Below are 15,749 nucleotides of genomic sequence, written 5' to 3' on the forward strand. Positions count from 1 at the left end.
TTTTTTTTGTGAAGGTACATTTGATCAAAAGGGCAATTTTAATCATTTTACTTCATTAATAGAACATATAGTATTCGCGGGCGAAGTTTTGAAAATTAAAAATCTAGTAAAAAAATACAACTATGGGTTGTATTTACAATGTGATCTTTTTTGACTTTTCGTTACACTTTATAAGTTTACTATGTTCCGTCAGTTAAACCTAAGAGTAAAAAAGTTTATTGAACGTTTTCTATTTTTCATTATAAAATTTAGAATATATGTTCTAGGTTTTAATTTTTTTTTGTTTTAGCGAGCTAGATTAACATACTCGTTGGCCAGAGGTTGCCGACCACTGAAATAAATCTTATTTAATAAAACTAGAACTATAAATGAAGATCCTAACAAAACAAAGCATCGTTTTGTAATTAAAAAGCTGTTATAATAAAATCTTGATAATTTGTCTCCCTAAGTTTTTCTATGATTAGAACTATTATGGTTCGATTTTGATTCAGAATTGTTTATTGAACGATAAAAAAGCGCTCAAAAAGTTTGGTCTAAGGACCTTGTGTACAAAGGAAACCTTCGGTTATCGAGTCTAAACACACAAAACTAAGTTTAATACTAAATAAAGCTAACAAAACAAGTATGTTCCAAATTTTAAGAATCTAGTATTTTCAAAAGTAAGAGTTTCAAATTTAATTATTTTTGCAAAAACTAAGGGTTTGGCATTATAAGGACTTAATCTACTGTGACCTATAGGTATAAATGCTAACAATCATTTGAATCGGTTCGTCAGCAGCCGTCTACGATTGAAAAAAATTGAAGAGTTGTTTGGTATTACGAAAGACTAAAAATAGTAACAATTAGGCATATGTTTGTACTTTCTGGATAATAACATTGAAATGATTTAAAGTAAATAGGATATATCTTACAATAGTGAAGTTCAAAAGTTAAGTATATGGTTCAAACAGATTTACCAAAAGAATCAATTCAAGGTGAAGATTATTATACTGAAAATATGTATTACAAGTTAAAATAGTTATTAAGTTTAACAGCTGAACGGATTTTAAATAAAAACTTTTATTGACCAATTATGCAAAAATTGATAAAAATATAATTTAACTTCTTAAAATAGAAGTATATAGAAAGATCTTTAGTAAAAATTACTAATACTATGTAAAGGTTAATTAGGATTTTGTACAAAACATTTATAGAGTGTAGTTTCAATTTTTATAAATTGTAAAAATAAAGCAACATCAATTTTATGTTGTTCATTCATATTAAGTTGCTATTGTTCAGCTTTAAATTTCACGTTAAATTGGACAAGCATTCTAATGAAGTCAGCATATACTAAAAAAATAGTAGAAATTGTTTAAAAATATCATATTTCTTCACATCAAGTATTATGGTCCTCAAAAAACAGACATAACAAAGCAAGTAATGAAACGAATTTATGTAACTGTAAATCAAAATTATTTACAATTTTGTGATTAACCATAAAAACTCAATTTGTAAACAATATAAAACAAATTTTGTTTTATTTTATAAAAAATTCTAACCTAACATTATTTTGTACAGAATCCTAGTTACTCCTTATATAGTAAGAAATTTATACAACATTTTTTCCATCTATAATTAAACCACTTTTATTATTATTTGCTTAGTTTATTACGAATTAATGTTTAATAGTCCGTTCAGCGGTAAAATGCTCAGGTAATTATTTATCGATTATTACGTTAAACTTAGAATAATGATGGTTTAAATAAATTACTATTTGTATTAAAAAAGGTTTTTTTAAGTTTTTTTACTTTTAATTTATTTAATATCAAGTTCTTTACTCTTTTCCGAAAATAAAGTTTTAATGGTTTACTCTACTAAAACCAATGGTTTTAGTTCTAAAAATAGTAAAAAGTATAAGGAGTTATTTGCTAGTAGAAACTTTGTAACTTATTATTTTAGAAAAAAGTACGTATATAAAAAATGTTTTATACCGCAAGTCTTACTAGTTAAGGTGACAAAAAGAAAAATTTTATTTGTAGTGTACAACTCAAATAACCGAGAGGTCTTTTCTTACGCCCAGGTCCTTAGACCAAAATTTATTTGAGCAGCTTATTTTTGATCATAAACTTACGGTGTAAACTTAAATAAAGTGCTTCCTAAATATCCGGCCGGTTTTAGTCTAAAAATAGATTTATTTACTTCAGCTAAAATCAAATATTTACTAAAATACATGTCTAATTTGATTCCAATAACTAAAATACATTTTTACATCTTATTTTTTAAGAGTTTAAAAAAATAAAGTTAAATATTTAATGATTTATTGTCTATACTAGATTAGTATTATTAGAATTTTTTTATCGCTAGTTTATTTTTTAATTCATAATTTGTTCACTTTATTAAAATGTTGTTTTTCAATTATTAGCCTTCTATATACGTATTATTACCCAGCTACTTGGATAATTTAATTAAGTTTAGTAAAGAACATAAAATGGATTAAAAACTATTTAAGCTATACTAAACAGATAATTTTGTTATAACACAAACATAATAGTCACCTTTAAACGAAATTTCACAACAATAAAAATAAAATTTCAATTTTTTTCAAACGATAAGAAAGACTTTTCAAAAGTAAAACAAAACAGTTTTTATATGCAGCTATCTGTATAGTAATCATGCAAGTAGAAACTTTCAAAAATTCGAACTACGAATTTAAAGGCATAATTAATAAAAAAAATACTGAAAGAATACTTTTGAATGGAAATAAAAGAGCTTTGCTTTAAAAAAGAAAAATAACTTGAATTGCAAAACTAAATTTATTTCCTAAACTAACGAGAAAAAAAAATATCATAAACTAATAATTTACTTAAGAAGTGATGCTGACCTTAATTAAAAATCAAAAGCATAATATACCAAACAGTAAATTATCTACGTTGCTAACATTCATAAAAAAACCGAAAACCATGATCGCTCATGCCATCACATATCTCCTCTTCATTTATTTTCTCCAACATATTGCTCGTTCTTTTATCTTTCTCTTTTAGCTGTTGACTCCTATAATAAGATAAAAGTTAGGTGTTGCAGTTGCTGAAAAATTTCGTATACTATACTGAATACTATGGAGCTTAGAAAAAATGCCTTTTGAAGTTTTAGCTTAAGTTAATTCTAGACGTGAAAATATTATATAACTATTTTATATTTTATTGGTTGTTTTGAAAAAAAAAAAGTTTTCTAAAAACACTTAAAATAAATAATAATAAAAAAAAACTAGATATCACAAAAAAAACCAAACAAACTCTTCTTTATTTTAAGGCAGATTCATGTTTACGTACATTTTAGAAATTATCAAGGTCGCAGATAAATGTTTCGGTGTATTTTTATTAGCTTAATTTTTACCTCTCAATGTTGCTATCAGCTACCATAGTTTACAAAAATTTAATTTTTTTTTTCTACAGATTTTTTTTCTCTAAAGCTTCGAAATTGTTGTGATAATTTTCTCATACACGATTATTTTTAGTATAGTATGATAGCAACATATATAACAACAAGAATAATAAACATATTGATTTTGGAAGAAAAAAAAAACATTTTGAACTGCCTTATTATTTTGAACTGCCATTGATATTATTAATTCAAAAATTTAAATTCTATTAACAAAACTCGCTTGAACCAAATCAAACGAGATCATCAGTTAAATAAAATCTTATTCAAATTGAATCTAATAAATAGAAATAACTTAAAATTAACGAAAAAAATAAAAAACTACATAAAATCATAAAATTCCTCCACCAAACTTATTTCAAATCGTCATAAAATGCTTAGAATGTGTTTTTGTGATAATAGCTAGATGTAGACAATTTTCCTATTTAATACTTGAAGATCGAAATTTTAAGGCCCTATACAGTTAACTAGGGGATATTTCAGAAAAATGTCAAAAGTGTTGAATGTTAGTTAAAGCTATAAAGCTAATTTTTGTGTTTTTGGCAGAATAAAAATTTCATCCGGAAACTCGAGGGTTGAGGCAACAGATGTACCCTATTGTTTGTGTTTCTTGATTAAAAAGTTAGTTTGTTGAAAATTTGTATATATTTTCAGTTATACAGTGTAAAAGATTTTTTAAGGAATATTTCAATTAATAATTAATTGGATGCACTTTATTTATATATATTTTTTTGTAAATGTAATTATTTTTTTAAAGAATACAACATTGGTGTGATTTAAAGTTGCTTTAAACTTTTATTATATTGTGTCTTTATGACGTCAAAATTACAACGAAAAAGTACAAGTATATCAAATGTTATTTTGATTTTATATAATTTCAAAATGACTCAGAACAGGAGTCTGATTAAAAAAAGGTCATTCAGTTTGTGATATCTTGTGCAATTTTTTTTACCAAGGGTGGCATTTAAAAGTTATCAAAAAAGAAACGAAGATAGCATTCGTAAAAGTTTCTTCAAAACATCTAATACTTTACACAGGGTGTTTTATCATATTTCCCACATGAAAACGTTTTACTTAGCAAGAAGTTCGAAAACACCATAATTGCCATGACCTAATTTTTTGTAAATCTGGTTGTAGTTACTATGGTTTGGTCGTCATACTTTTTTTCAGCTTTACCAAGGTTTTTTGATTTTTTTTTTCAGTTTTTATTACAACAATTTTTTTGGTCCATTTTAGTATAAAATTAAATTTAAGAAAATACTGTTTAAATAGTATGTTAACAATGAAAACATACTGTAAAGCTAATTTTTAAGTGTTTTTTAATAACAAAAATACTGATGATAAAATTCAATTCTATATCAATGTGATATATATTTCGTATCTAATAAAAATTTCATTACTTTACATTTAAAATTCTTTCAATTACAGGTTTTTTAGTGATTTTTGCTCGAAATTACAAGTTTTCCTTTTTTTTTTAATTCCAGTTTTTTTAGAATTTTGATAACCCTGATTTTTACAAATCTAGAGCGAAAAATATAAAAACTAAAACTGCTAGATTTAACGAAGTTTCATTTGTTTTTAAAGAAAGTCACAGCAAACGTCCAATGGATACTCTTTGGCAGCCATACTTGAGATTATATAAGTTAAACCAATAATTGATAGATGTTTAAAAAACTTTAAATAATATTTACTTTTTTATTAATTACTTTTTTCTTTTGAAAATGGAAAAGCTTCACACAGTGTTTGATTGCTTGCGGCTTATAAAAAATAGTTAAAAACCTCTTTAGTTTTAATAATACTCATTTCTTGATATTACTAGAAAATTAATACGACAAAAATTTTATTTGTATATTAATGTTTCGTTTAATAGACATTTTCGAACACGGATCAACCAGGTAAAATACACTTTTATGGAGTTTATTGTTTGAAAAGTCCATTGAATGAACTATTATTAAACGAAATTACTTTTTATCGTGATGATATTAGACCTGTATTCAAAACTGCATAAATTGTTTCAGTGTTATCTGAACTAAATGTGAAAGCAAAATAAAGGTTTTTTGAGTGAAATAACAAACAGTGAAACATACACATTATGAACTATTGTAAAAATATTACTTCATTGAAAACAATATAAATGTACTAATTATTTTATTTTTGAGTTCAATTTTAATTTGTTTAATACGTCATAACGTGTATCTTTGTAAAACTTATGAGATTTCACTCAATAAACCTAACTTTATTTTGTGTAAATATATATGTATATTAAATGAAAAATTTTAGACAGACTCTAGTAACATTTAAGATTAATTGATTAAGTTTAATAAGATATGTAGAAAATACTTTTGTACAAATTACAAACTTAAGTAAATTATATAAAAAAAAACGTAAAACTAAACCGTATTAAGGTACTAGTTTTTTAAATAAAAACAGATATAAGCTTTACCTTTGTCGATTTTACAGAACTGTTGGATTGCTTTAATGCGTCTGTTATTTTCATTTGTTTTAAATTTGAAATCGACTTTATTGGTTGCTTAATTCTTCTAAAAAATATATATAACTAAATAGAAAATCAATAAATATATTTTAAAGTTGAAAAAACGAAACCAAACATAACTAAAATATTCAAGAAAATTTAAGCAAGTAAAAAGTGGTCTATAGTTTATAATTATTTTTTGATGAAATACAAATTCAATCAATCATTCTAAATACTTACTATGTTTCAGCTATTAAATTAAATAAACAGACTTAAAAACCAAATAGTTATTTTCCCATACATTATAACAACAAAAAATTAATCATTAGTAATAAAATTTAATCGTACAAGCGTTATATAACGTTTTCAAAAAAATTGAAAATTTTTCTTATGTTTATATTTAATTAGAACAATCTTTTAATTTAAAGAACTCGTTCAGTATAAACTGAACTATTTTAGGATTGTTAAAAAAAAATTACTTAACCTTAAACTTTTAAAATGTTTAAACAGACAAAACAACTCAATTCGTAGCCTCATTCCTACATATTAGCTAACTCATTGCAATTAAATTAGTTGTGTTATAAAATTCAAACATTAAAAAAAACAAATATTTTACGTTAACTTTCTTAAAAACCTCTTCCGTTTTGTGGATTTTGTGCTGCTAGCAGAGGACGATTGTGATTTAATTGTTGACAGCGGCATATCATCCTCACTACTGCTTTCCACGGACGTAACACTCTTGTTAGAAATTGTTTTTTCCTTTCTGTCAACAGGTTTATTGTAAATTTATAAGTTTAGTACAGTATTGTTTATTAAATTTTGTTGATAAAACTCGTTAGTACTGTTGTAGTTGCATTTTAAGCTGAAAGAAACAAATAGAAAAATCCTATTAAGTTATTTAGGTTTTTAGAGAGTCCACTAAAACGTAACAAACAATCTTTTTTATAATGCCTTTGTTTGAAAGTTGTCTATTGTAATAATAATTAAATACAAATTATTCTCAATATTAAATGACTTAAGTAACTATGTCTCATTTTTAAATAAGAATAAACTACAACTATACTTTAATTTTGCGTTACTTATATCATATCTTTGACTGTACATAATTTAATAGTTTTTCTGTTTAACAATTTTATAAAATCTCAAAAAAAACATAAACAAGTAAAATTTACTTTTTTGTAGGCGAGCTTGTTATATTAGAAATTTCTTTGACGTATTTTGCCGGCAATCTTCGTTTTCTCCCCGAAGTTCTGTTGCAAAAACAAATAAAAATGTTTTGTTTAACTGTGTAACCTTCTAACTTAACTAAAAATATAAAACTTTGAGTAGCATATTTCATTAATCAATTAAACGTTAACAATGAAATTAAAATAAATAAAAAAAAACCAAAAAACGCACACTTAAATACTTAAACACCACGTTTTTTATTCAAAATATTGATTAAAATTCAAATAAAAGTTTTAAGAACTAATCAATAATTACAGCTCTTCAAGAAAATTCAAATACAATCAGACAGAAAAGAACATGATCTAATAACGTACAAATAAAACTACTTGGTAACCAAAAGTCGCATAAGCTTCTACACTGGTTTATATAAACTAGTTTTCATTTATTTAACTTAAAAAAAACACTGTTTAAGATTTATATTTGTATCTTATAGCAATATTATTTATTGCATTACTTAGTTTTTGATTTTGATACTTTATGTATTACTTAATTTATACAAGACATTTCTTTTCAGTGCCAAAAACTAAGTAAACTGGTACAAACACATATTTTATATTGTTACTTCGGTGTATATTAATTACTTAACATTTAAGTATAATATACTTACACAAAGTAAACTTTATTGGTGTTAAAACGTAGTTTTTATTTTAAAATTACCTTGGAGTTGAACTGATTATTTCTTTTGCAGTCGTGTTGTCCTGATGAAAATTACAACACTAATTATTTATTTTTTCGCTATCAAGTTTATATGTTTTAAAACAATTGAAAGTTAAATAAACAAACATTTCATTAAATTTCCTAGGTAAATAATGGTTTTATTGTTATGCGTCTTAAAAAAAATCAATATATTAAAAGTAACACCATACCTGAAATAAACATAAAAACTTATTTAATTGAAACATTTAAATAATATTTATGCTTTAACTTATTAAACTATTTGTTTACGTAAATACCGAAAATTTAAAATATATTTTACCTTAAGAGTTTCTTCACTTTGAACCAATATATCAGTGGAATTTTCTTTAGATTTTTGATTAGTTAATGGCGATTTCAAGTTTTGTTGAATTGAATTTGTGTTATTATTCACTATAAAATGTGAACTGGAAGCGTTTGATGTTTGGACTTTCACAGGGGGAGAAATAAGTTTACTGCATATTTTAGAATAAATAGTTAATATGCTTACTTATAGAAATTGTTTTTTTTTACACATAAACAGGGTTGCCACTCTTTGAGCCAAAAAATCTTCCCTGAGTGACCAAAAATTTCCCTGAGTAACCTTAAAATTCCCTGAGTTTCCCTGAGTATTTTTCAAATCTTAAAAAAAAAATTTCTTCTAACACAAATTATTAATACCTCATTCTCATTTTCTTCTTTAATAATAAAAGGAAGGTTGTATGTGTATGCTTCTGCATTAAATTTATGAAAAAAAACTGTTTTCAAAAACTCAATCTTAAAATGTTTAAACCAATTAAAAATTAAAAACTAAATTTTTGCACAACTTTGTGTAAACTTGTTAGTTAACTTTCTACATAAAAGAATAAAGTTTAATTTGTTTGACATTTTAATTGACAAAATTTAATTATACTACAGTAATAATTTCACATGAAGAACTCACTTAAATGCATACATAATAACTTCATTATTTTACTTAAGTAAATATAAATTTAAAACTTAAAAAAACTACAATGTTAATACTAAGAATATTGAAGAGCTAGCCGCAAGGCTAAAAAAATTCTAAATAACCACTTAAATAATAAAAATTACTACTTTTGAACAAAATATTGAAACTGGATTAACTAAACCTCATTCTAGATCTAGAAAAAAATTTCCCTGAGATTTTCAAAAACTTCCCTGAAATTTAGAGAACAAATCAAAACTTCCCTGAGTTTCCCTGAGTTAAAAGAAAAATGCCAAAATTCCCTGAGTTTCCCTGAGATTTTCTACAGTTTGAAAATTCCCTGAGATTCCCTGAGTTCCCTGAGAGTGTGGCAACCCTGCATAAAGCTCTAATCATTTTTTAAATTTAATTTTAAGTCATGAGATACTTTTGATGAGGCATAAAATAAAAAAATAAAAACAAAATGTGTAGAAACAATTTTTACTTAACAAACTATAACATTTTAATTTTTAAACTATGCAGGGTTGCCACTCTTTGAGTCAAAAAATCTTCCCTGAGTGACCAGAAACTTCCCTGAGTTTTTTCAAGTTCTTAATTTTTTTTTAGCTTCTAGCGCAAGTTACTAATGCCTCATGCTAATCTTTCTTCTTTAAAAATAAAAGGTAGGTTGTATGTGTACGCTTCTGCATTAGATGCTTACTAAACTTATGAAAAAAACTGTTTTCAAAAAAACTTTTTTTTGAGGAGCAATGTTCACATTTGGTCCATTCATTGAAATTTGGATCAAATTTTTTGGGTTTAAGTCTTGAATCTCGCTCAATAGGGCTTTTTTCAAATTATCGGGGCCCTAAAAATGCTTAAGTAAAATATTGGCAGTGTACTTTTTCTTTTCTTCATGCATCGTACTACAAGATCTAATTGAGTTTTTTGCAAAACTTTATTAAAACACTCATCAAATGATATTGAATAAAAAGATGAGCTAAAAAAAAATTTCAAAACATCTTTAAAAAAAGGGGCTATGTCAAAGTTTGTTATGTATGAATACTTGATTCTATTCATACAAAACTTTTTGGTAACTTCACTGTCAGGAAACATGGTAGTGAATAAGATGTTATTATTTTCACAAGAGTTTCCTGACCAGTTTTCTTTAGTACACTTCAGAACCCAATAAATTTCAGCAGCTATCGAAGAAGCTGTAGCTGATAAACTTGTCGAACTATTAGCCCCTCCATAGTATGAAGAGATTGCACGATTTTAGCACTTAGAGTCTTTTAACTTAAGATGTTTTTTGATACACTGTAAGACTTTAATGCTCTGATACCCTTGTTTGATAATCCAATTACTGTATTATCACCACATCACCTACATTTAAATTTTTCTTTATCAACATCCTCTAGTAATCAATCCTTAAAACCTTCATGGTGCAGCCAACTTTAAGAAAAAGGTTTTATACTGTTTTTTACTCATAGTTTAGAAAGTTTTTAAATTAAATCTGCAAAAAAAAAAACTGTAAAATAAACTAAAATATTAATATTCAAAAATAAATTACCATTACAGCTAATTTTGTAATTAATTACAAATAAAGGTTTAAACTCTAATGTAAAAGTAAGACAACACTAATTTACACTCATTTTTAATTTTGTTTACTTAAAACAAGTAGTTTAAAACAAACAACAAATAATTTTATCTTAAAAACAAGTACTTATAGTACAACATATTTGATTAAATTACATAAGTAACTAAAAATAAAAAGCTTATCAAAACTTTTCAATGCATAGTTAACCACAACTTTGATTTCTCTAAACTGTTTGCTTTAGTTTAACTTTAGTCATGATGAATATAAATTTAAAACTAAAAAAAAAAAAAACTACAATGTTAATTCTAAAAATATTGAAGAACTAGCCACAAGGCTAAAAAAGTTCTATATAAGCACTTAAAAATAAATAAAACTGGATTAACTAAATTTCGTTCTAGATCTAGAAAAAATATTTACTGAAATTTTTTTTTAATGTTAAAACTTCCCTGAAGTTTTTAGAAAAAATAAAAACTGCCCTGAGTTAAAAAATAATCAAAATTCCCTGAGTGTGTGGCAACCCTGACAATGACTTAACTATATAAATCGTACAAAGGCTAAATATACGGCTGAACTGATAGTATCTGCGTAGTTGTATTTTACTGAGAACAGAACTTAGATAAAAAAAATAGTACGAAACTTGACTTTTTATAGTTATTAAAACAATTTAGATAAACCTTATCAATGGATTAAAAATATTGTTACGTTAAGAAATAAACTTTAATGAGATAAAGCATGTTTATAATGCTTATCAAGGATTTAAAAAAAAAAAAAACACTGCCTATTGTACTGGAAGTTTTTGAAATAATTCTATTTTAAAATAAAAAGTATTTTAATAATAACTATAGTTAAATTGACATGAAACTGCTGTAGCTAACAAAAATTAGTTGAATCTAATCGGTAGTTAAAAAACCTATATTTTCTTTTGGACCAAATAAATTCTTAGAATTTTTAAAGTACTTAAAAATACTTACTTTAATACTTTCCTCTAACTAAATCTAACTGTACAAAGTATTTAAGATTTTTCTTACTTAAATTTCAAAAGTTTATGATCTCTTATATCTAGCTCTTGTTTTATCATGGCCAGAGGCTTACTGAACACTGTTTCCAAACTATCACAATCATCTGTATTGCTAGGATAAATAATAAAAATTGTTCACTACTAAACTATTTAAAAATAAAAATAAAGCTGTAATACTGTCGTTTACTGTTACCAAAATTTGTCAAAAAAAAGGAAATATAAAATTAGACAACAATAATAATAAGTTAAAGGAATTTTTAGATAACTATATTGTTTAACTAGCTGCAAAGCTAGGGAGTTAATTTTCTTAACTAAAATTAATTCATTAAAGTTTTTTATATTATAGATTAAAAACTTTGTACGTATTAAAATGAAGAAATTTTGTTTCTGTATTTGAGTTTTTCGTTTTAATTTTTTCAAATATTTTTATTAAATAACTATAAGTAAAACAAATAACTCTTATAATTCATAATATTATTATAATTTACTAATAATGAAACCAAATTACAAGAAAACAACTTTTTTTTCTTACAATGAGTTAAACTTAAGATAAGAAGAGCATAAAAAAGTATAAACAAACCGCATTTTGCTTGGGGATTTGTTTATGCTAGCGCTTGTAGGTTTGTTGGGAGGTGGTGGAAATACCTTCTTTTGGTTTATATAAAACTCATCTGGAAGATACCTCTTGTTGTTTTCTTCGTTAGTAATCTAATTAAAAAGTTTATCTGTACCCTTTTTTTTTTTTTTTCAACCATTATTCAACATTAAAAAGTATTCTTTTCAAAGTAAAACACAAAACCAAAAACTAACATTACAATAAAGCCTACTCGCTTGCACATACTTAACGACAAATTTATCTTCAGGTTCAATAACACCAATCGCGAACTGAGCAGACCTCTGAATAACGTACAGGACTACCAAGTCACACACAGCGTATATACACTAAATCGTTGTTGAAATTTGTTTTAGTTTTGTAAGTTTTGTTTATTGATAAACAAAGAATAGAATGAAAATAATGAAAAAAATGTATTATATTTTAAATTATTATTTTATAATCATAACATAAAGTTTGCTATTTGTTTTTATTTTTTAATTTTTTTTAAATAAGGTAAATAGTGTTGTTTAAATAATAAAAAAACTTTTATTTTAAATTTTCCTTATCTTAACTTAAAAAAGATTCCATTTTAATTGCACCAAATTTTTTACCTAGCTAATAAAAAAAAAACATAACTAACTTCGTTTAATTCTTTATTTGTAGGATTTATTTTACTGCTAGTCCTTTTAATTGTTTCTGCAAGTCTTTTAATGCATCCAAAACTTTGTGGTTGATCTTTAAGTAAAATCGGTTCAAGAGCAAATTGCACACAACTGTAGAAAAACTTATTTCAAAACCAATTAATAAAACTAAAAATATCTGAACTAAATTTTGTTGAAAAGTTTAATAAACCATAAAATAGTAGGTATAAATCAGGGGTGCACGACTATTCAAATTCAAACAAATCTAATTCAAAAAAAATTAAGTATTACAACTAAAAAAATAATACATATTAATAAAAAAAAGCATGTAGTATCTAATCTAAAGTATCTAATCAATACCTACAAACCATTTTATTCAATAGTAAAACTTTAAATATTTTTTTTTGATATGGCTTTAAGAAGTTTTAGAATATAGTAATTTGAAAAATTACCATTTAATAAAAAAAATCTTTTCTTTACTATATTTATCTTTTTAGTTAGATCTACAACCGTTTTTTTTATTTTTTCAAATATATATTACTTTTTGAGATATAGTCTCTTAAAATCTTTTTTAAACAATTTGAACTTTCGGTATTTTAATTGTTACGTAACCAGAAATCAGTAACTTATTTATTTTTAATCAAAAGTCTCAAAACAAAAAGCAAAAATGTTTCTAGCTATTTAAAATTTTTAATATACTAAATATCATTAAGTTATAATTTATACTAGTCTGTTGGTCATGTATATATTAGTTGTAATAAACTAAATAATATGCTATACAAAACTAAAGAACAATATTTACAACTTATAAAATATTTGTTTTATCGTTATTTTTTTTTATTATTCACTTTTTTGTGTGAATACTTTGAGGAAAACTACAATAAATAAAGTATGTATAGTAAAAAAAATGGTGTTGTATTAAAAAAATTATTGTAAATTAGTCTGCTGTCTTAAACAAAATTTAAATACTTAAAACTTGTTTTATAATGTGTGTTCTCTTTATTTATTACATTGGTTCTTATAATTATGACAATTCGTGTACCATTTGATCACTGAGCGAAGTTGTGAATATATTATGTATTATGCCATAATAAATCAACTTTAATTTTGATGTATATGTTTTGAACATAAACCTAATATTTTTTCTAAGAAAACATTATATACATTTTTAAACTGCTAATACACTTGTTAAAGAAATTTAAAACTGCAGTTTTTTTTTTGCAATAGTAAACACACACAAAAAACTCAAGACTGTTATAATCTTCTGAAATTGTTGCAAATAATCTAACTTACATAAAGGGATTTTTTGTCATATGCAACAAGGTAGTATAAATAACAGGGTAATACAAAGTCAACATTTTATTCAGTAGATAAAATATTTCACTAATGTTTATTAACAAGCTTTACTTACCTTGTTAAATTGCTAGCTTATTTCTTTCATACTTTTATTTAAAGTAGCCTTAAGCTTTTTTACCAGTTTTCATTAGTTTTTTGTTTGAAACTTAAGTAGTTTTATTCAGAGTAACTTTTTTAGCAATTTATAATAGTTTTTTGTCAGTGTTTAAAGTTGTTTGGTTTGTAAACTGAAACTAAACCTTACTGTCTCCATAAATGTTTATTTTTGAGTTTTAGACATTTATTTTAAATGAGGATCTAATTGAAACTATTTTTTATTGAAACAAACATTGTTTTATAAACATATTCGTCAATCATTACTTTTAAAAGGTAACATGAGTAAAAAAAATAATTTATTTTTACTACCTACATGGTTATTAAAGGTTTTTGAGAAACTTCCTCGAGGTTTTCTGAATTTATTTCATGTTTTTGAAAGTAGAACTATTTTTGCCATTTTAGTATAAATTTAAGCTTTATGTATAAAAACTGTTATATACAGTATAAAAGTATTAAAAACATACTGAAATGATTATTTAAAATTCCAATATGTTTAGTGATTTTGTTCAAAATTCCCGTTTTTTTTTTCAAAATCCAGGTTTTTTTTGCCTAGTTTGTCGAATTCTAGGTTTTTCCTGTTTTTTTGGCAACCTTCTTATTAATTTTTGATTATTATTGTTACTTTTATATTATACTATACCAGAGATCGGCTAACAAGCATGTTTTTTTATATATGGAATGCGGCCCGTGAAAAGTAAAACTGCGGCCGGCATGCATGTAAATTTTTGAACATACACTAGGTGTTCTAGGGTTTGAAAAAAAGAGTGAATAAAGGTCTCAGGTATAATTGACAGAAAGTTTGAAAAAAGGTGACGCAACGTTGTAACTAAAAAAATTCAACTGCTGTTCGCAAACATTTTTACTTTCAAAATTTGGCCTGCGACTACCAAATGCCTGCCGACACCCATATTATAGAAACTGATTAACAAAGTTGTAAAAAACGTGCAAGTTTTATAAATTGAAACATAATTTAAAAGAAAAAAAAAGTTTTAAACAAAAAAATCTGTAAAAATTTAAAAATTACTAACTCTTTGATTCTTGCAAGTACTCTCTTAGTCAATCCATCTTTGAAATCAGGATCTAAGGCTAAAACATAAATGAGGAATGGAATAAAATATTCTATTTGATAGGCACTGAGAGTTCCTGTTGAATAATTACTAATTTAAATTTTATCAAGTTATCAAATTTACAAGGATTGTATTCAACTAAAAAACTTATCATACTTTAATTTTAAACACTAGTTACTTATCACAATACATATTGAACTATATTAAATAAACAGCTACCATTTATATCATCATGCTTGAATTAAAATTATCTTAGCTTATTATCTTATATAAGCTTATATTAGCTTATTATCTTAATTTATATTAATTCTAAAAATTAAATATTTTGTATAATTTGGGATTACTTAATTAACACATTGGCAAAAACGAGATCAAGCATTACAGTATTTTGCTGTGTCAGTGGTAACCACTTAAAGTATTTAAGCTTATATTTTATACTTATTGTAAAACAAAAAACAACAGGTAACATATGTTTCAAACTCAAAGTATCAAGCTTTAGGCGATCTTCAGAAATGTGTTTATATACTGTTAAACTAAAGTCGAAAGTTATACAAAAAATTTGATGATATGTCGTAATAATTCATATATTTTTTATCTATTAAAAATGTAAAGTTAATCTTTTGCTAATAAAGATCCTAGCGAAACAAGTTTACTGAAATGTATAA

The 15,749-nt window shown here is 24.5% G+C and overlaps 1 protein-coding gene across 1 annotated transcript in view; it reads right to left on the reverse strand.

Moving 5' to 3' along the window:
* Positions 1 to 2,639: 2,639 nt before the first annotated feature.
* The window catches only part of LOC145837880 (sister chromatid cohesion protein PDS5 homolog B-like), a 38,296-nt gene continuing 25,186 nt past the window's right edge, over positions 2,640 to 15,749 (reverse strand). The window contains exons 22-31 of the mRNA XM_082945363.1: positions 15,046 to 15,160; positions 12,565 to 12,697; positions 12,140 to 12,271; positions 11,910 to 12,037; positions 8,094 to 8,265; positions 7,775 to 7,815; positions 7,063 to 7,140; positions 6,525 to 6,653; positions 5,861 to 5,957; positions 2,640 to 3,030 (exon numbers count right to left, since the gene is read on the reverse strand). Of these exons, the coding sequence (XP_082801489.1) occupies positions 3,004 to 3,030; positions 5,861 to 5,957; positions 6,525 to 6,653; positions 7,063 to 7,140; positions 7,775 to 7,815; positions 8,094 to 8,265; positions 11,910 to 12,037; positions 12,140 to 12,271; positions 12,565 to 12,697; positions 15,046 to 15,160 (1,052 nt within the window). The 3' untranslated portion in view covers positions 2,640 to 3,003. The remainder of the gene's footprint in view (positions 3,031 to 5,860; positions 5,958 to 6,524; positions 6,654 to 7,062; positions 7,141 to 7,774; positions 7,816 to 8,093; positions 8,266 to 11,909; positions 12,038 to 12,139; positions 12,272 to 12,564; positions 12,698 to 15,045; positions 15,161 to 15,749) is intronic.

The sequence above is a fragment of the Thalia democratica genome, chromosome 6 (assembly GCF_965202585.1).
Source record: "Thalia democratica chromosome 6, ktThaDemo2.hap1.1, whole genome shotgun sequence".
Taxonomy (NCBI): domain Eukaryota; kingdom Metazoa; phylum Chordata; class Thaliacea; order Salpida; family Salpidae; genus Thalia; species Thalia democratica.